Below are 22,695 nucleotides of genomic sequence, written 5' to 3'. Positions count from 1 at the left end.
ATTGAAATATTGACAAAAAAATGACAAGCATTCAAACGAAGATGGCGGCTCTCACATGTTGATGACAAACAATTTATGGTTCTTCGTACTAAAACACATCTTTTTACCAGGTCAACATGAAACTCCTCAAACCAACGTGGGTAAATCATGATGGTGAGTATTTGTGGAGTCATCTGTAGCCTAGTGTAGGTGTAAATTGAAATCTAAATATGTGTTTTCTCAGTGACAGTGTGCTTCATCACGTTCACAACTTTTATAGCTCTGTCCCGCTCTGTCGAGCGCAAAGTGAGTCCCCCGCGCAAGTTTAAACTTGCGCGCGCAAGTTTAAACCTGCGCGCACGCAAGTTTAAACCTGCGCGCACGCAAGTTTAAACTTGCGCGCGCATTCATTTCCTTGCTACAAATTGCGCACGCAAGTTTAAACTTGCGCACTGCATAGATTTTCCTGGCCACGCATACAGACATGACAGAGCCGCTAATATGCAGATAATGAGATATGTAAGTTGTAACAATTATTTTTAAAGCAGATTTTTTTCTCCGATTTAATAGCATCACTGAGCTTCGGGAGACAATGCCGCCCTTAATGCCTTTTTTTGAAACATTTTATTAAATTCATTAATTAAATCATTTGCAAATTTATTTACTTTTTAAAATAATTACCATTTTATTTTTGCACAGCGTTTTTAAGTTGTAAACATTTTTTAATATGAATTATTGAGCCTGCAATAAAAGATATTTGTTAAAGTAATACATTTAATTAATTAATTAAATGAGTAATGCATTCATTAATTTTTTTTTCAAATTATGCACTTTTGAAGTGTACACAGCGCTCGAAATGTTATGCAAGTATTTCTAAAAATAATATGAATTATTGTACCGTCCAATTTATTAATTGTTAAATTAATTAGTATTTTTTTAAGAATAAGTACTTTTTAATTGTAGAATACATAAGCATTAAAAAAAAAATGTAACTACTATAATGTCAAAACTTGAACAATTGAAGGGATCATAATCATTCTTTTTACGTTAACAGCGGGTTACACCTAGGAAATTATTATTTATTTACATTCAAGAATATAAATAAAATACCAATTAGGTTTACACAAAGCAAAAAACTTGAAGCTGGTCTTTATTATTTAACAACTTCAGTACACTTTCCAAACAATCGCCGCAAGTGTGCTTAAGTTGATTGCTTGCCCCGTCCCCTCCCCGCCCCGCCCCCATGTACCCTTATTAAACACCTTCTCTGATAAGCACTGCTAAATCTCAATCTTTCTTTTCATTGACGCTAATTGAATTCCCCTTTTTATTTATTTCTTTATTCATTCATTTATTCCATTATTTCTCGTGTTTTGAAAAAAAAAGTCTTCATCAATGAAAATCCCGCCCGCAAAAAGAAGGTTGCGATCGCCTTTGCGCAAGTTTAAACTTGCGCACGCAAATTAAAATGGCGCGGTGTAATTTGCGTGCTTCAGGAGTCCCTCGCGCAAGTTTAAACTTGCGTGGGGGACTCAAATTGCGCTCGACAGCTCCATGACTTAACTGAGGCCAGCAGACGCTGAGCTTTCGTCTCTCGGGGCTCGCCCCATAGGCCCTAAATGTGGCCAATTTACTGGCCACACTCGCATGATGTACCCAAAAAAGTTGGACTTCGTAATAATTATACTGTCACATTCAGACTTAATTGTAGTTTATTTACGCTTTAGAACTTCGAAGCACACTTTCTCAGACGTCTACTTTTCGTGTAATTTCCAGCTAAACTTTGGAGGCTCGTTTGCAATTGCATTTTGTGTAACTAAATTTCAACATCGAAAAGATGCATGCTGGATATGTGAAAGTTAAAAAAAAAAAAAAAATCGCCAACCCTGTTTGCAATGCATCTTGGGATTGGGTCTTGCATCTTGCAGTAGAGTACTCTCCTAAAAGCATTGCTGCTGTCCTGGAGAGGGTGGGTTGCAATTCCATGTGTGCTCTATGTGTGTGCTGTTAGGGTGCTTATCGGATGGTGGTATTGTCAATTTGTCCTGAGAGATACAACTGGTAGCTCCATCCCTCTTATAGCTGGGAGAGCTTCTGTCTGGAACTCTTTCAAAGTGGTTGCAGTAACCGCAGCCACTGGTAGCCTGTTCCAAATCCGAACAGCTCTCGGGAAAGAGCTATAGAGGTAGCAGTCAACTCTGGTGAGTGGTTGCCTGTAGATGAGGTTATGTTGATTGGTCTGGTTGTGTCGGCTTGATCGTGTGTTATGGACGATGTTCGGAGGAGTAGTTATATTTACTTGGCCATGTTGAATTTTGTAGAGGAGTTCAACCTGATGGAGAAGACATCTGTCATGTAGGGTGTCCCATCCCAGTGATGTCAGCATGTCAGACACACTTGATTCCCAGTGGTAGTCCATCGTGACACGCAAACCAGGCAATTTGTGCACCATCTCCCCGTGGGGCCAAGTACCAGTTGCAACTTTCATTTAATTCCTCATTTGATATCAGGAATTTAGTGAATATCTTTTCACACATTGATGCTGTTGCACTGGAAATTTGACATATATTTATTATCATATAATCATCTTAATGAAGAAAGTTCAGGGAATCCCTTTTAGAGACCAGTTTTTCACTCATGGATATTAATAATAACATCATGATATTGACCAATCACAATCAAGATATTGAGGTCACGCCTCCGAGCTTGACTGGTTCCTATTCACCCATAGCTTTGTGCACAAATTGCCTGGTTTGTTTGTCATCCAGTCCCAAGATGCATTGTGAATATGGAAAAGGTGGCCTAATTTAATACTAGGGCTAGTGTACATGCAGTAAACATGTCCAAAATGATTTCTACAACCTTGAATCAATCTTCCATTCCCCTAATTTTCAAGATTTGTAACAGTATTTTGAAAGAAAAAATGACTTTTTTTTTACTCCAATTAATGTTGTGTGTTTAGTTTGCATTGACAATAGCAACACATTGCGCGTAAGCAGAATCTACATGTATTGCCACCATTTTGTGTGTGTTTTGTTGTTATTTTTACTACATGTGTATTTAATTTCCACCCCGCCCTCTTCAACATTGTCAGCCTTAAGTATCGCCTGCAACTTTGAATATCCCTATGAGAAGATTGTTGCAGAACAAAGTGGGGCGTACGCAGCACACAAAAATGGGTGAAATGTGTGCAGCGGCCACAAATCCACTGCTTTTTGTAACAATTTCTGTCATTAAAAATTTAGTTTTTGCAATGACGAGATAAAGCTTCTTATTGTCACAGTCTGCTTTTATAATACTCAACTATATTTTGGATAAAATGTGGAACTTTCAGTCCCACACAAATTAATGCATTTCAATACATTCACAAAGTAAGCCAAGTATTTTAACCCATAATTTCCCTCAAAAATCAAAACCCACTTTAGGGTGCCAAGTTTCACAGAATTTTTGACATGTTGAAAATACTTCATAATTTTTGTCAGTAATTGATATTAATTGATATTTCCTTGAATTTTGTTTTTTCAGACAAACCCGTTTTTGGTATTGACATTCATCCTGATGGATCACGATTTGCCACGGGTGGACAAGGTAAAACCCATAGTATTATAGCATTGAACAATAATGGAAAACATTCATAGTCTCAGTTTTGTTGTGACATGTATGTACATGCATGTGTAACCTTTTTTCCCTTAACTTCAGCAGGCAAAAATACTTCAGCAGGCATGCAGCTTTTCCTAGGATCTGCTGATTTCCTACCATAAAAAATGAAAAACACTGTACAAAGTCTTCTAAATGTTGGAATGTCGTCTTTATTTCTGTCTTTACTGTTGCATGCTACAGATACAGTGTATATACAATGTAGTCAAGTCCATCACAAGTCCATCACAAGTCCTGCAGTCCCAATTCAACTCACAAGCTATTCATATGAGCTTTGACAAAGGCATTCCTTAGTTACTGCCACTGCTTCTTGTGACTGGAATTGTGATGGACTCGACCACATCCCTGTTGCATGTCTGCTTCAGGTTTCACTTGTTTTCAGAATTCTGTATTGAGAATATTTCATTGAAGTGGTCTGTATTTTTGTTGTTGATCAGGGGAAGATTCTGGGCGAGTCATCATTTGGAACATGGCCCCTGTCCGCAAGGAAGAAGATGAAAAGAATGAGAATGTTCCTAAGATTCTCTGTGAGATGGACAACCATCTGGGTGAGTCAAAAGTTGGATGTTTGGCGGCTGTTTGTAAAAATAAAAAGCTGTTTGATGACTTTGTTTTCTCCCCCCCAAAAATACTTGAAAATGGAACTGGTTTCTTGTGACCAGGAAATTGTCGAGGGCATCCAGTAGCGATAGTAAAACTCTTGACCTCTTTACGTCTTCTCAAGAAATCTTCTGAATCCAACAAATTCCATCAACAGTAATGCAGCATCCTGAATCCCACAGAATTCCACAGCTAGAAGTGAAAGTCTGCACAAAGCAACAATATTAATTGCATTTCAGTTTGATCTTACAGGATCTTGCATCAAGGACAGTTTGGCTGTCTCTGAAATTTCTTAAAATTTCAAAATCTTAGAGGACAGAACAACTAAGAATGTTACATACATGTTTGTACCGGTAGCTTCTAGTGTTGGCATTCTGCAACCGATTCAGTCAAACACCTACATACATGTAGATGTCCTGGATTGTGTCACCAGTCCCTCTTGAGTTTGTATATTTGGCCAAAGAAGGAACCAGCTGAGATGTAACAATTTACACTTTCTGTGTTTTGTGCCCTTTTTGTGTTAGCATGTGTGAACTGTGTACGGTGGTCCAACAATGGATATTACTTGGCGTCTGGTGCTGATGATAGGCTGGTCATGGTGTGGCAGATGATCAGGTGAGTTAGCCTGGTACTTGGCTTCAAGGTCACCAGTTATTTTAGCAATGTCTCAATATATTATCTGAGCATCTTGTTATGTTGATGAACTATACAACATCACCATCATCATCATCATCATCATCATGAACATCATCTGAGGGTAGACGGTAGCTAACTGTGATAGGTCCTTTAACGAAGTTCTGTGTTGGGCTAATCCCAACACAGAACTACAACAATAGTTACCCATAGAAGTGTTTATTTAATGCACGCTTACCTTACTTATTTTTTTTGCAACGTCTTTATGTCCACTTTGTATCCATCTCACTGACTGACACACTGGCTGACTGTCACTTATGAAGCAAGCAGTGCTATTGTATAGGATTATCCCTTAACACCAATGGATGGGACCAGCTCATTAGGCTTGCCTCGCCTGGTTCCTTCAAAGAACCGGAGTGTAATGCTGTATCCAATTATAACATTAAGATTTTCTTTTAAACACTGTATTTTTCTGAACTTCAGCAACATTTTTTTTCAAAACCCCCCCCCAGAAATACCATAACAAATGTTTGCAAAATTATTGAAAGTTTTGTCATCCTTGACATTAACCTTTGACCTTTTTTATTGTAGCTATGGCGGCACATCCAGAGCCTTTGGGTCAGGCAAGAGCAACATTGAACAGTGGAAATGCGCTCACACTCTAAGGTCACACACAGGAGGTATGTCACGGTCATCTAACATTCATGTACATTTGAAATAAAAAAAAACCCAGTTTAGTTGGTTCAGAGGCAATAAATGCATTGCAGGAGTCCATTCACATTTACCCCAACCCCCTAGGCCCTTTTGCTAGGCCCTCAATCCTTCCAAAATGATCTCCAACCTCCTCCACATACCAAAATGTTATACTGCCTCAATCCTCCAAAATCCCCTGTTACTTTATTTTTATTTTTCTGCGGCCTCAATCCTTCTACATGTAAGTCCTCCAACTAACTTTTTAGGATGATATCTAGGAGCAATCAGATGACATCCAGTGTAATGTAGGCCTACATTGATGCATGGCTGAACATAAACAATGCAGGTTACAGCTTACGTGTAAGATCTGACCCAGTGCATCCTCCCATGCCAACCATACGGCTTCAATCTTCCAAAACCTACCAGATGGGAATTAGTGATTTTGGAGGATTGAGGAGATTTAGGGTTAGGTTGGTTTTGGAGTACCTCTTGGCACTGAATTGGGCCTCATTCATGAGTTGGCCATTTTTGTCAAGTTCCCTGATTGTATTTCATTAATTGTTAACTGTTGAATGGGATAGCGCCAGAATATTTATGCGGGCACAATGCAGCCTTATTTTACTGTCAATTTTTTTTAAAATATGGCCGACTCTTGAATAAGGCCCATAATTCCAGAACATTGTAATCAGACACTTCAGCGCAGTAAAGTGACCTTTGAGCCTAACCAGAAATTGTGGTATAGTTTGGTTCCAAAGTTCTTACCCTCAGAATTATTTGTGTGGAAATGTTTACAACTGCTTACATGTACACTGTCCCATGGATGTTTCTCAGCGGTTGACTTAGTATTCTCTCCAATTTTGTTGTCTCCTCAGACGTTCTGGATCTTGCCTGGTCCCCTGACGATGCTTGGCTGGCGTCCTGCAGCATCGACAACAGCATTGTCATATGGAACGCACTCAAGTTCCCAGGTGAAAAAAAAAATGATGTGATTTCTCCCCAAAAAATTGTTTAAACCACAAAGAATTTCCTTAATTTTTAGTTCAAAAAGAAACTTGACACAAGTTGGAGATGAACCTGTGATCTGTGAAAGCCTGTACCCGTGCTGTACCAAGTGGGCTATTCAGATCTATGGTGCCATCCATCGTAGTAAATGTCCTTATCCTGTTTGTTTTCTGAGAAAATTCACATTTCTGAATCCTAAAAGCAGTATCATTTATATTATGAACTACAGGATGATTGTTTGTGCATTCACAATTGAACAGTTGCTCACAGTACCAACGTTGATTTATCATTGATTTTGATTTGATGATAGAGATCATATCAGTACTGAATGGACACTCAGGGTTGGTCAAAGGAGTCACATGGGACCCAGTTGGGAAGTACGTTGCCACACAGGTATGTGTACAATTATGTCACCCTCAGTAACCTATGACCTATGACCTCAAGGTCAATACACATTCACTCAGTTGTTAAAATTAATTCATAGTTATTTCTACTCTGTGGTTTATAGATGAAATTCTCTCAACATTTGACAGATGATCATATTAAGTTAAATCATATCCTTGGTTCGTATTTCCATTTCGGAGTAACTGAGCATTGTTTATTTCAACTGAAAACTGTTTTTGCAGGTTAACATTTTATCAAACACATTCTTTTCCACAAAGTTATTTTTGAATTCTTTAATTTATAGAAGATGTGATTTTTGTTTCAGTCTGACGATAAAAGTCTTCGAATTTGGAGAACCATGGACTGGAAAGAGGAAACGTCAATCTTCAAGCCGTTTGAAGAGGTAGCAAGAATACAGGATTTCAATGTGTTTTTTTCTCTCTGTCTATTGTTTAGTTTTATTTATTTATTTAACCAGGGCATAACTTAATCCTGGCAGTTTATAGATGTTTTATTACTTGGCATGTTGTCATGATATTTATTGCTTTTGATGCCAGTTCTTTGTACATTTTCTGTTTATATAAAATATAATTTGTACATATACATGTACAAGACAAAGTTGTAAAAGTTCAATTCAGAAACTATTAAAAACTAAAACACATAATTCTACCATTTAAATTTTGACGATTCCCTTTAATATGTTCACAGTGTGGTGGCACAACACATGTCCTCAGGCTTAGCTGGTCCCCCGACGGCGCTTACGTTGTATCTGCCCATGCGATGAATAACAGGGGACCAACCGCACAAATCATCGATCGTGATGGCTGGAAAGCTAACATGGATTTCGTTGGGCACAGGAAAGCGGTCACGTGTGTCGTAAGAATCACTTTCAATTTGTTCTCAATCCCTAAAACGTTGAAAAAACATACAACCATTGATTGTTATATTTGATATTTCAGGACTTGTATTTTATGTCACTGAAAATTAGGTTCAATTTCACGCATTATTTTAATTTTGTCTTTTTTACAGAGATTTAATTCCAACATCTTTACGAGGCAAATAAAAAGGGGAAATCACACAAAGGTAAAAATGCAATGGTTTCATTTCTATGTTTTTATGAATGATTTAGGTTACAATTGCAACCAGACCGAAATCCAAAGTGTAGTAAAACTTGATTGCCAAATTATATACATAAATTAAAAATAAAAATTAAATATGAAATAGAAAATAAAACAAATTGTCCAAAATTTCCATATATTATATACAGTGTCTATTAAAGGATTGAGGTGTTTAGCATTTTGCACAAGAGAGTCAATCCAAGTTATTAGATTTTAATATTTTTCAGAAAAATAGTCTATTATTTTTTTGTTCTGTTGGAAAGGACTTTTCAATATGTCAGGTTTATTTCTGACATTGCCTCTCTATCAGCAACCAACAAGTTTCCCCCGTTTAAGTGGCTGTTTTATTTCTCATTGTAGCATCAGCCATATACGTGTTGTGCCATCGGAAGCAGGGATAGAACTGTATCAATATGGGTAAGTACATGTATATGATACCTTAGGAAGGAATACGTCATTGATTTAAGTGTGATATGTCAAAGAATGCGACATGAAACAATTTCAAAATATTGCTGCCACAAAACTGCATTATGAAGTGTGTTATATAATTTGGAACAAGTTAAAATTAATCAATTTAATACATTCATGATTTGTTTGGTTAGATTGTGAATCTTATTGATTTCACTCAATTTTTTGCAAAGTTTTACAATTGATTCGCTAGGCATTTTGTTTAAACTTTGTATTTTTTTCAGTTAACGGCATTGAAGCGCCCTCTAGTGGTGGTCCATGACATCTTCAACAACTCCATAATGGACCTTGCATGGTATGCCTAAAAAATGTCTTATTTGTTGTAATTCACAAAGTTCTTTCATAATGTACAGCCTTTATTTACACTAATCTCCCCAACTCCATCAAAATCAAACCCCCCCCCTTTTTGGTGGATTTTGGGGGACTTGGTCCTGCAGGCCTAGTTTGACTAAATATTGATGGAGTATGATGAACACGGGCCAGGAGGGCGGACTTGGTCCAGTACTTAGTAAAAGACAGTAGGGAGTTAGGGTTAATGTTCAACACATTTCTGTTTGATTGTGTCAAGGTTCCCACAAGTCATGGAAAGTCCTGGAAGTTGGAGCTGTCATGCAAAGTTGTGAAAAAGTCATGGAATTTCATTTTAAGATTTCTGTGGCAACCGTAATATGTTGGTCATCGTCCCAAAATTTGTTATGGCTTTTGTCCTGAAATGACTTAATTTCCTTAGCATTGTATTATCAGTGCTGTTGGGGGTTGCTAAAAAAATGTTAGCAAGCTTGCTCGGGTGGGGCTCGAACCCACAATCTCCTACTTACTAGTGCATACATCTTACCACTTGACCATCAATCTTACCAGGGTCAGCTGGCTGGTCTGAATCTGATATAGACCAGGTACTGCAATTATTTCGTATGATGGAATTTATGTGACTTTGACATTTTGTCCGCAGGAGCTCAGCAGGAGATGAGTTAATGGCCTGCTCAGTAGATGGCACCGTCTGTTACTTCCAGTTTAACTGTGAGGAAGTTGGCAAACAGCTCACCAACGACGAAAAGGTACAGAGTCATGACTTCTTGTGAGATGGTCTGGAATATTAAGTCACTTTTTCTCATTACACTGCAGAGCTCAATGATTTTCAGATTAACACACAAAACTTGGTGTTTTCTGCCTGTTATATACACATTGGCAGATGTGTAATTTAACCCGCAATGCAACCCATCTGTTGCATGTGGCCAAGATACATGCTGTCCCTGGGATGGGGAAGAGGGCATGTGTAAAGGGCCAAGTTTCAACTGACCCCAAGAACGCCCAAAAAGCACCCAAAAGCCCCCGAAAATCACCTACCAGGAGCAACCCAAGATCATCTGAATAGCACACAAGAGCAGCATAAACGTATCCCAAGAGCCCCCGAAAATCACGTAGATGAACCGTAGGATCATACAAGAACACCCAATAGTGCCCTAATGTACCCAAAATCAAGTTAAGAGCAAATGAAACAAGCCCTCTAAAACATCTTAAAAGCATCACTTTCTCACTTCTGCCCTCACCCTTTCGTAGGCACTTTTAAATCTCATATTGAATTGAGGAAAATAAACCTTCCTAAATTCTAACCTTAAGAAATTCTCAAGAAACAACCACCCGACTCATTCTACTCTCTTCTTACTTATTGTCAGGTCAACCTCCATGAGAAGGTCTATGGTAAGAGCATCTTGTCCTCTGGCTCAGCCAATCTTGCCAACCGCATCATTGAGAATCCAGAGATGCTGAAACTACAACAGCAACAACGTGAACTGAGAGAGAAACAGGCGTCCAAGCTCAAGATGAGGGCCACGCCCACTAAGCCTGTCGTCCAGACACCTCTCATAGAGGGACAGCCATTGGTGAGTTCTAGTTGCTACGGTAACAATCACCACGCAAAATTTGACCTCACAGCATTTCGCGGAAATGATGAATACATTGCAAATGGAATGACTTCAATCAAGGCTTGAGGGATGGTATAGTTACTTCAATCTAGGGAATTAAAGTTAAGTGGTGGTTGAGTCATGATTTACTTTGCACCTACATTTTAAATGTTATGGTCCTAGCTCCATGTTGTGCATTTAGATGCATCATCAGTAAATCGTTCCCAAAAAGTTGGCCAGACTGGTCTAACTGCCCTTTACCAGTGTGTGTTTGATGATACACTTTAGTGTGTGATTTGTATCAAACTTTCATGAAGACTATGTTGATCTGCATTTGAGACAGTGTGCTTGTACTTGTGTCTAGGATGTGAAGAGCCAACAGATTGAGACGAGAACTCCTGATGGTAGACGGAGGATCACACCGCTGTATATCGCTCCTCAGCAGGCCAGCTTTGGGTAACTACATCAATGTCCATTTAAACAAACATAAATCAAGAAACAGTTTGAAGCATAACATGCAACCCTTGAGCCAATCTGTAAATATATGAAGGATTTTTGGCAAATTTATTCTTTGAGCAACATGTGTGGAGCCATTGATGGTATCATGTGTGACATATTGGAGCAAGTTCCAGTGAGGACTGTGGTAAACAATAGATAAACTTACTTCATCTGAACGCTTGATGGTTAGACTACTCTAGTCAATTATTCAAAACCGGTGCCCAGGGCATAGTTCCATCACTTGTTACCAAAAGCTGTGCACATCATAATGTATAGCAGGGAACCAGGACCAAGGAGTTTTGTGCTGACGTTTTGGCCATCATTTGACTAGAGACATTCGCATGTTGTCATTTCGCACATAGTCATTAGTGCACAGACGTAAGTTATGTCATGAATCATAGTTGTTTGCCCGAACTTGCTGCTACATGTAGCTGATACCAAGTTTTTCTAAATAATAAGTATAAAAATAAAACAGTTCTTATAGAAGCACTTTACACAGATGTCCCAAAGCGCTTTAAGAACTTTGTTTGTGCACAATTAATGGACATGCTCTGGTATTTATGAAGTCATTCTTTTTGAATGGAAAACATGATGCAACTTTTGTTTTTCTTAAGCACGAGTCAGTTATGGAAGTAACTTCTTTGTTTTTATCTTTGCAAAATTGAGTTCAGTTGAAGTGGCTTCAAATTCTTAAAGGAAAGACATTTTGGCTTCATTTATCTCACGTATAGTCCGACAAGTAGAGCATTTGGTTTTTGTCACTAAATGCTGAGAACCACAATTTTTCCATGATATATTTCCAGCATTGCCCCTAAGCCATTCCCTAGCGCCAGTCAAAGCGTATTCACCAGCCCTGCATCAACCAATCAGCAAGCTCAGCCAAGCAGTAATGTATTCACTGAAGGTCAGAGTAAGGTCACGGTCAAAACAGAGGTCGTGGACGGGGTCACCAGCATCGACAACAGTACCGCGGTAAGTGGGACAAAATTACTTATTGTTGTAAAGTAATTATCCAGTTTTTACTAAAACTGTATTTTCCGTTTGTTAGATTTGTCAATGCTTTTGACTCATTTAATGATGTACAAAACACGGACTAAATTGTAAAGTATAACTGTTAGACTAGTGTATGGTTCAGTTCAGTAATTTAATAATAATAAGAATAATAATAGGTGATTCTTATAGAGCGCATTTCATTACTGAAAGAAACCTCAATGCGCTTTACAGATTACAAAAGATACAATACAAATTATTATCTACAGACTAAACAGATGTGTTTTCAGTTTAATCTTAAATGCATCAAAATGTATTTCATCCCTCAAATGCTGTGGTAGCGAATTCCATAATTCTGGAGCTATTATCTGGAAGGCCCTCCCTCCATATGATTTAGTGTTGGAATGAACTGGGACCAGTAAGTTCTTTTATTGTGAGCGGAGAGTGATTTGGGGGTTGTATGGTTGGATCATTTCTTTGAGATATTCGGGTGCTGATCCATACAGGCATTGAAGACAATTACAAGTACTTTGGATTTAATTCTACACTTAATAGGCAACCAGTGGAGGCCTTGTAACAGTGGTGATACGTGTTCAAACTTTCCCTTCTTTGTCACAAGTCTTGCAGCCGAGTTTTGTATTCTCTGCAGCTTTGAAAGGTCCTTGTCTGGAAGACCGTAGAATAGGATATTGCAATTGTCCAGAAGGGATGACACAAATGCATGCACAAGAATCTCGGTTGTAGACTTATTGAGGTAGGGTATGATCTTGCCGATTCTTCTGAGCGCTAGAGTGGCATTTCTGCAGATCTTGTTGATGTGATTTCGCATGGTGAGATGCTTGTCAATGGTGACCCCCAAGTCCCTCACCGAGTCAGATGGTAATACTTGTTCACTACTCGCACTTGAGATTGGTGGGAGTTCTTGGCAATGTCTGAACATAGAGGAGACATGAAGAACTTCCGTCTTGCTGTCATTTAGAACAAGGTTGTTGCTCATCATTCAACGCCGCACATCTTGCAAGCAGGTTACGAGCCTTTCAAGTACTTGATCTCGGTCCGAAGATTTAATGAAGTAATGGTATGTAAAAATAATTCACATACTAAAAAAAAAAAATCATTAGATTCTTTCATTAGAACCATCTTTGAGGGTAACACATATTTTCCACAGGGATACACATGAGTACACCTCTTGTACAAGGCACCTCGAAGATGACTGCTGAAAGTGCCAAAGCAAATCATCCTTCACACTCAAGTGGTTTGTGATTTGGTTTCCATTTTTCAGCCCATTTCAGCCCTGGACAGTCGCTTCACCCAGAAACCAGCCAGCGAAACCAAGCAGCAGGAGAAGACCAAACCGCCCAGTGACAGCCAGCCTACAGGCCAGGTCAAGCTAGCCAGCGATGTCAGCCAGAAACCAACCAGTGTGATGGTAGAGAAGACAGTGCCAGGTGCTGAGGGTGGTGCTGCAGCCCAGCCGGTGGTGACTAACATTGCAGCAATGGCCTCAGCTGCTGCTGCTGCTGCATGTGCTGAAGCTGCGTTAGCTGCTGCGTAAGAGTCTCATTGATTTATTTAATACTTTACAGCACCTCTTTGAAATCGAATGTAAATGCTGCAGTTGTTGAAACTATTTCTGTTAGGCAGCTCATTAAGGATTTAGCTAAACCAATTTATCAACTTAATTTTAAAAACTCACTTCTTGCCTAGATTGTCAGATTTCTCAAGGACGACATCACTAAAAATTGGCAATGTTATTGTGAACCATTACATAGCTTTTGATTCGCTATGTTAAACAAACGTCAATGGTTTCTGATGTTTTGATCAATTAATCATTGTTGCAGATCGACAGACCCCACTGCCTCGGTTTCTACCCCTCCTCGTGGCAGCCTCTCTGTCACTCCCAAGAGGAAAGACATAGCCTTGGATAAACCAGTCATGAAGAGAGCAAGAAGAGAGTACAGGACGCAGGGTAGAATTGCTGCTGCAGCCGCAGTTGCTGCTGCTGCTGCTGCAGCGGCTGCGGCTAATACAACACCAAGTACTACAACAGCAACAGCAGGCACTGCTGTAAGTACAGACTGAAAAATGACCATTAGAGTAGTCAAGTAAGTCACAAGTCAGATCAAAAGTCAATCACGAGTCGGGTCACATGTCAATCACAGATCAGGCCGCAGCTTTGAAATTATGAAGAGGGGTTTATAGGGGCGGGGGGACACCACAAGTTTCTATAAAAGATTGGTCAAACATATTCGCATAACAAAATAGGGTGCTTGTTGACTAGTTTTGAGAACTCCACTGGGGGACACACTGCGTCACGTACTGATTCGGGCGTGTATGGCTCGAAGTATGCACGACTAATTCTGTCCTGGATATACACAAAGACTTAGCATGAGCGTCAGGCGTTGTCAGCAATGCATTCAAATGTCTCTCCCAGTGGTCTCCCCTAACTCTCCCTTTGTAACCATTGAGGGGGTACTTGTGCACGGAGCCCATGTGCATCAGAACTTCGGACATTGTATTGGTTGCTATGCACCATGAATATTCTACCTTCTCTGTAGCCATCTTGACCTATTTCTCAAGTATGCTTGCACACAAATACAGGGGGAGTCAAAAAAAAGGAAACCCAAATGTCAGGACCATTTTTTAAAATGAAGTTCTGCATGTAGCACTTTCAAAATCTAGGATATGAAAGCCCAATTAATAAGCTTTCTTTTAGTGCAAGAATCATTCAAATCACTCATGTACTTTTCAAGTTACGGAATTTTAAACACAACCACCGTTTTAAACATCTGTCCATGGATCAAAAAAGGTAAGTGTTCTTTCAGCAAAATGATAATTCACATACATGTACATCCCTATGACTTTGAGAGTGCTACATGCAGAACTTCATTGAATAATTGGTCCTGCCATTTGGGTTTCATGTTTTTTTCCCTCACCCAGTATGTAAATTAAATCGACCCAACTTCAAAGGTCTTAAAAGACAACGACGTAGGAGATATTTTCTGGCTCATTGTCAGGGTGTGGTATTGATTCTGAATGCAATATCTTAATCTGAACATTAAACTGAACTAACTGTGTTGTACACTTCTTTTACCTCTTTGTCAGAATGAAATATTTTGATTCTTTAACTCTTTCGCTACAATAACGTGCAGCAGACCCCGGCGAGACGGAGAGCCGCTGGCAGGGGCTCGAACTAGGGTCAGAGGTTATGCGATATAAATTATGTAGATAAGGCACACATCATGGGGATACCCTGTTTATTCACAGCGACATCACCGAGCCGCTAACAGCGGTTTGCCGTACGACATGTACAATTTGTGTGTGCCGCTGTCAGCGGCTCGCCGTAGCCAAAGAGTTAAACAGCTTAGAATAACATGTCTTTCTGTGATACTTAACAGGCTGTGAGTGATGGCGTGATCCGTGCACCTAAGCCACCCCTCAAGATTCCCGTACCATCAACTCCCAAGAATTGCGAATTCATAATACCTCAGCCGAGCGGCTCCAACGAACAGGAAGTTGTTGTAGAATTGGAAAACAATGTCACTGTCAGTGGTAAGTCTTAGATAAAGGGAGCCAGTCCCATGGAATTACTAATCACTGAAATGAACTAAGCACAGGAAATGTTTGCTTAGCGGAAACAGGTCACCTGTCCTAATGCCTTGTGATGTGTAAATTAGTAAAGAAATATTTCCAGCTCATCAGCTGTGGGGAATGGGGTCCTGGCCACCTAAGAAGTGGGTGCAGATTTTGAGCATTGGTTATAGATTATTGGTTTTTGAGTAATAGAAAATGATACTAATGCATTGTGGTAGAAAAAGAACAGAATCCATACTGCCCGACATCAAACAAATGTAAAGTACACAGAACAAAGTATAGAGACAAAATTAACAAAAGGGAGAGTCGATACTGAGATATAGTATGATTTACTGTTAAGGGTTTTACTTTTTTCCATTAAAGGTGGAGATTTATATTGGATGCCCTTTTGATCTCTAAATGTATCGAAATGTAACAAGTCCGTTTAAAGAAATAACTATTTATAGATGTTGTAAACAGGGTCATTTCCCATAATAAAGTGTTAACCCCTTGATGCCGGTGTCACATGAAAATCCGACTCCTATGAAAATCGGACCCCTTTTCCCTATTATTGGTTAATCCCTCCCACGTGACCGGTCACTTTCCTAATTACCATACTTACGCATGCGCGGTATTACCAATGAGTCCGAATTTCACAGAAACGTAAATTCACGCTACACCGGTATTGTTTGGCCACGGACAGCTGCACATTGGGTGGAATGTGTACGTGCAGGTATTCAGCCGTTGTATATGAATGGATGCGCTATGCAGCAGGAATGTGGCAATAGCAATCCCCCGGCTTATGGGCTTTTATCGAGCTGCATCTAGAGCCGTCAGCCGGCGTGAAGTGGTTAAACACAATCAAGTGGAATTTAGTTTTCCACGATATATTTATACTTTGCCCTTTTCATAGGAACCACTGTACATAGACTCCGAGGCAGCAGGGACAATGAGACTGTATGGGAGTCCATACTAACCAGTAGAGGAATCCTCATCACAGGAAACAGGTAGGCTGAAAGGACAGATTATCAATGTGGAGGCTTTGTGCAAGGATCATAGAGCAGTCATAAACCTGGAGTGCAATGTTGTAAGCCAGTTGTCTGAATTCAATCACAAGTCAGTTACAGAATGATGCGTTGTGAATGGTTTTGCAGGCATTCCATTGTCGTTCATACCCTTTTAGTATTTTCTTGATATTCCCATATTGCCATTGCAGCATTAGTAATTTTAGGGTTAGGGTCTTAGTATCTTTCCACCATGCAAACCTTCAAATCTTATATTAGTAATTTTGTAAGAATCATGACTTTGAGCACACAGTTTCACCTTGTGGAGTATTTGATATTTCCTGATGCAGGGATTCCATTGTCATTCATACCCTTCTAGTATTTTCTTGATATTCCCAAATTGCCATTGCAGCATTAGTTATTTTGTAAGAATCATGACTTTGAGCACACAGTTTCACCTTGTGGAGTATTTGATATTTCCTGATGCAGGGATTCCATTGTCATTCATACCCTTCTAGTATTTTCTTGATATTCCCAAATTGCCATTGCAGCATTAGTTATTTTGTAAGAATCATGACTTTGAGCACACAGTTTCACCTTGTGGAGTATTTGATATTTCCTGATGCAGGGATTCCATTGTCATTCATACCCTTCTAGTATTTTCTTGATATTCCCAAATTGCCATTGCAGCATTAGTTATTTTGTAAGAATCATGACTTTGAGCACACAGTTTCACCTTGTGGAGTATTTGATATTTCCTGATGTCATCATTACAGCTTGGTCGTGTGCGTGAGCTGCGAGAACCAAACGCTCAACATGTTCACCTGCGGAGGTCGCAGGTTAATTCCAGCCTGTATGCTGCCCTCTATAGTCAGTATACTGCAATGTAGTAGCCGATACGCAATGGCTATAACATCACTTGGAATGCTGTATGTTTGGTAAGGTCTATAGTAGGGATTACTAAAATATCCAAAATAACACTTGCAAGACGATTGTAGGCAAGGGGGCAGGGTATAATATTAAGTGTCAGTTGTTTTTTAAAGATGGGCATGAGGACCATATATTTCAAATTAGTTTCGGTCCTTGCTGCATTTTATTCCTGCTTCGGTTAGGATAGATTTAAGAATTAATAACCCCCAAAATATGTTATATGTGGTAGTGAACAACTCTCACTTGATGAAGATTTCAAGTTTGAAGTTTTTGATTTGGAATGAATCTATCTTAAAGTAGAAATACCGCATTGCAACAATCTGCTTATTAACTGGAATAACCTGAAATATGTAAATGCTCAAAATGAGTAACAACCAAATGATTCTAGCGGACAAATCTGCTGGAACCAAAAGAACCAACTTGAATGTCAAGTTTTGATGTTTTTGGTGCAGGGACTTGAAGAGACTGAAAGCCATTATCAGGAAAGAATCATTGCTGCCAATCATGAAAGGTAATTGCATTCAGTCTGTGTGTTTGTCAGTTGTTTGTCTTTCTGTCTATATATGTCCATTTGGAGGGCTCTTTGTTACTGTCTTGGCTGTTCGTCCGTCTGTCTGACTATTTAGTGTTGTGTACCTTTTTCTTGTGTCGTTGTTTAGTCCTAACAGCTGAATCTTTTGGGATCCTTTTATATCCTTTTATTTCATTTTTCTCTTTTATAAATAACCTTCAGGCGGTGATGTGACCATCACCAACTCACTGGTAACCGAGCATGGGGTACCAGCCGTGTCACTGTCCAATGGCAGGTCATATAGCTACAGCTCATCCATGTCATGTTGGTGAGTGATTTTAATTTCAATGTTTCTCATTGAATATAGCAAATGTAGTTGTTCTCTTACAGTTCTAATGATAAAACATTTAATACTTTATCTGTGATACTAATTTATGTTTCTATTACAAAAAAGATGACAGAAGTCTCAAAGGCTACCCTGAAAAGTCTGACGCTATAAACCTGTATATGCCATGTAGCCAGGGACCACACCCAAAGACACGATACTAGCTACACTAACAATGCTGCAAACCTGGCAAATAGCAAACGGGGAGCACTCAGAGAGGATACAGCTGTGGTGAATTTGTAGTTTATTTGACAACGATATTGACATTAATGACTTTTAAAAATGTCTCCTATTTTAGGATGTTACTAAGCCAGCAAGGAGACTGCTTAAGTCAGTGCTCGGACCATCATTCATGTCAGCCATCCCAGGATGCATTGCAGGGCTCTGGACCCCTGACCACACTCCATGGCCAGTCATTGAGGTACGGTAGGCAGCGATACTGAGAAATCAATAGGCCTTATTCAAACAAATGGAGATTGATCTTTTAGATAGTTGGAGATTGGCATTATTACATAGCCGCTTTTACTCAATGTCTTGTTGAATTGATTCCCAACAGGGCCGGCAGGCAATCGCGAGGCATGTTCCATTCCAATCACAGCTTGAAGCTATCCTCAACTATGAGCTACCTAGAGAATCAACTTTCAGCAGCCCAAGCACTCAAATCAGCTCAGGAATATCGCTTCTGGCTTCTGACCTACGTGAGATATCTAGTACAAGAAGGTAAGATTGTATCTTGAACCTCAAGATTTATGACCATCTATTACACTATTCACCCTTTCTTTGCATTCAACTTTTAAAGTCAGTATCAGACAGATAATAATATTTTACTTGAGCATGTGATCTGTAGAGGACACATGTTGGTATGGGCTCTGTGACCGCGAACGTACTCCCTCAGTAGTTACAAAGAGAAAACCCTCCGGATATAAGCATATTAATATGGAAGTACAGTATGCATACTAATCCCCATGCATACTAGAACCAGTGCTCATACTCAGTATGTCTCGCACATGGAGCATTCACTAGTGATCATGAAGCCCCTTCCACTCTACCAAATTTATGTTCCACATTTAGGAATAGATTTTCCTTTCCTGATATTATTGGACGTCTTTGGTTGTAGAGCAAGAAGCGAGGTTGCGTGATATCTGCAGTGAGCTGCTTGGACCGTTCTATCGGGAAGATGTAAAAGAATCGTTATGGCAACCCATGGAAACGGTAAGACATATTGAACAAGTGTAAGAAATATTAAAAACAACCTTTTTTTGAGGAGCTTTTGAACTAATAATGTGTGAATTTCATCATACGTCAAAGCTTTCAATCACAATTAGAATTTGCTTATTCCAAAATTATTTGTTTTCTGAATGAAATAGCACTTTGAACAAACCTCATGCGGCCAATAATTAAAAGTCTTGAATATTTTAAAATTCATTTCTTTTGATTCAGGGTTTGTCTAAGCATGATCTTCTGGAAGAAATCCTGCCCATCATTGGTTCCAATCTCAAGATGCAGAGATTGTACACGGAGTACAAGGAAGAACTGAAAATCCTCAAAGAGAAGACGTCTTGGCTTGATTAAAAGATTCATCATTGGTAATGGATGAAAGTATGAGATATGTTCTTCCAAAATCAGGCAGAACAGGGTGTAAGACATATAAGAAACATTGCCAGAAATGACCTGTAACCTATGTTTTGGGTTTTCATCATTTTCAGAACATAACCTCTGTCCAGAAACATTGTGAGAATAAAATATTGCATTTCTGAAGAAAAAGCAAACTGTTAAAAAGAAAAATGAGTCTTGAAGATGTGAACTTATTCAGAATGTTTGAAATGGAAAAATAGATCTAAATTCACAACAAAAATTGAAATAAAAAGAACGAAAACAAAACAATGGTAAGATCTTGTGGGGAAGTCAAGAAAGTTATGTCCAATTTTCCCCTAGAATTTTCCGAAATGACATGCTATTTTTGCCCTCACCGCATGTGTTGTATGCAACATGTTTCAACTGAAATTAAAATTTCAAATCACCAAAAGACAAAATGAAAAAAAATTTAAACACAAGGCTGAGGACTTGGATGAAAGAAACTCTTAGTTCCGGCATCCTTTCAATCTGGAAATTGGCAGTCTAAGCAGCAGACTGATTCCTCATCATCATGTGCTCACTGCAAATAAAACACAATAACTGCAAATCTGTGAAGTGAAATCACGCTTTATTCTTTGCTGCTCCTGCTTCTGTTTGTGTCTATCTGAGTTCAGATCACACCACAAAATGTGGTATGTGGTTAATAGGCGAGCAACATTCAACAAACTGAGGAAAATGACGAGAGGCCATTGTTGTGTGATATACCAACAGGTGTACAGACTTTCCATCTGATCAACTGTGTCTACTCCTTCCTTTGTAGAATTGTAGTAGTGGACGATTTCAGGCATTCCATTCTCTTTGTTCACTTTCTTGTTGTGGTGCATAGATGAGACAAGTACTACACTCAAGTGTTTCTTTGGAATGAACAAAACCAGTGCCAATGGTCCATTGAAGATGGAGAGGATTTCATGTCTCAGTTTTTCATGTTTCATGGCTTCAGTTCATCTGGAACTTCCCTTCGATTGCCTTTTATTATCCCCCAAAGGTCAAGTCCTTGGCCTACAAATCTGTAACAAGAGCTGTACTGCTGGAATGACTAAAACTAGCGTCATTGGTCCATTGAAGATGAAGATGGACAATTTCACGCCTCGGTTTTTCACGTTTCATGGCCTCAGTTCATCTAGAACTTCCCTTTGGTTGCGTTTTATTGTCCCAAAAGGGTCAAGTCCTTGGCCAACATATCTGTCGCGAGAGCTGCACTCGTGAAGAAATTGTCAGTGGTGACTTTGGCCGGATTTGTAGACAGGTTTTACAAGTTTGTTGAGGACATTGGAACCAAGATTTTTCTGCTGCCCCTCTTTCCCCTTGCCAAGATATGGCGACATGTTTGTGACAGAGTGTGGTTTGCATCTGCAGATAGCCAACTTTTAGGCCATATTTGGTGGGGTCCTTTGGCACATACTGTCAGAATGGACATTGTCCACAAAATGCAACTAAGTAATGTATTTATTTTTTCCTACCCAAGAATCCCAACTTTAAACACTATAATTTCCGGATAAAAAACAGTATATGAACCCATCCATGAATATTTCAAATTCTTCCATAAACTTGGTACAATCATGTGCAGTTTTGATCGTTACAGAGATTGTGAAAGAAGTGCTTCCATTTTAGGAAATCTGAAATAATAAAGAATTGTCCTGCGTGGATTCTTTGGAGGGTCCATTTATCCAAATGACAAAATTCAATGAGTTATCGAATGGCTTGTTTGTGGTTTGTGTTTAATAAATGCTCATGAGTCTGTGTTTACAGTCAAAATATTATCATTCATTATTGCTTTATAGTCAGTTCAGATATAACCTCCCATTTCTACCTAAGCGCAGTCTGTGATGCATACACATCTAATGATCACAAAATTAAATTGTGCTTTACCTTCATTGATTATTTCTTTTGCAAGTTTGCTTTACTGTTTTTGACCTAGTTACAGTTGTGCTTATGGAACCATCCTCGGGGGTTATTTCTCCGTGAACATTCATCTGTATTCACATGTCTGAATATCTGTTCAATATTACATCACTTTATAGCACCACTCGGGTTCATAGTCTTGACTCAAATTCTCCTGACACAAGTTACAGACGCTTAGGCCTCGTCTCAATATCTTGTCCAGAGTGTGCCTCTAATAGAGCACCACAGAGATGCTGTAGTCACAGCGATCATGGGAAAACAGTTGACAAAATGCGCTAAATGGTATTCCTTGTGAGCAAGAGCATAGCAATTTTTACATTTTTGCAAGGAACATGTGACTGAAATTGACCTCTTTTTGGTGTACATAACGAGTTTATTTTTGAGACTTCCAACAGCATAATGTGTTTGATAAACCGCAGAATGCTAGGATAGTATATGAACAATGTTGACTGTAATTTTGAAAAGTGAAATCTCAGAATCAAGTACTTGGTAGTGCACTCTATTGTTAGTAACTCCTATTACAACTTCAGGCCATGCTCTTTCTGTTTCTCGTGGTGCCAAATTAATTCAACCCCAACATAGTTTTTGGTCAAGAGGTGATCTGTAGGAAAATCAAAATCCCCCCCCCCCCCCTAAAAATTAGGTACTCGCTATTTTGTTCAATGCAAGAACAATGTTAGCCTGACTTTGCCAAAACTGATCACAATTTATCCTAACAAGGCTTGCAGAAATTTGTCAATAGGTTTTCTATTTTGCTCAATGTTTGTGACTTTGTAGAGGGATGTAAAACTGCTACAATAATGTTACGTGATTCCTCCACTTATCATCAGGA

General features: G+C 39.1%; 1 protein-coding gene across 1 annotated transcript; it reads left to right on the top strand.

Moving 5' to 3' along the window:
* Positions 1-5: 5 nt before the first annotated feature.
* LOC119730697 (protein HIRA-like) lies at positions 6-22,619 on the top strand. Its single transcript, XM_038203695.1, has 27 exons — positions 6-153; positions 3,505-3,567; positions 4,074-4,184; positions 4,761-4,851; positions 5,461-5,549; positions 6,435-6,530; positions 6,875-6,957; positions 7,274-7,351; positions 7,657-7,824; positions 7,978-8,031; positions 8,427-8,483; positions 8,759-8,829; positions 9,484-9,589; positions 10,208-10,414; positions 10,800-10,891; positions 11,737-11,905; positions 13,206-13,474; positions 13,765-13,990; positions 15,322-15,475; positions 16,410-16,503; positions 17,277-17,438; positions 17,883-17,941; positions 18,164-18,269; positions 18,625-18,747; positions 18,883-19,046; positions 19,444-19,538; positions 19,767-22,619. Exons 1-27 carry the CDS (start codon positions 117-119, stop codon positions 19,896-19,898), a joined length of 3,156 nt encoding a protein of 1,051 aa, XP_038059623.1. The 5' UTR covers positions 6-116; the 3' UTR covers positions 19,899-22,619.
* The last annotated feature ends 76 nt before the right edge of the window (positions 22,620-22,695 follow it).

This window comes from Patiria miniata, unplaced genomic scaffold (assembly GCF_015706575.1).
Source record: "Patiria miniata isolate m_02_andy unplaced genomic scaffold, ASM1570657v1 HiC_scaffold_22, whole genome shotgun sequence".
Taxonomy (NCBI): Eukaryota; Metazoa; Echinodermata; class Asteroidea; order Valvatida; family Asterinidae; genus Patiria; species Patiria miniata.
Note: the sequence above shows the minus strand (reverse complement) of the source record. Positions and strands in the feature narration are given on the sequence as shown.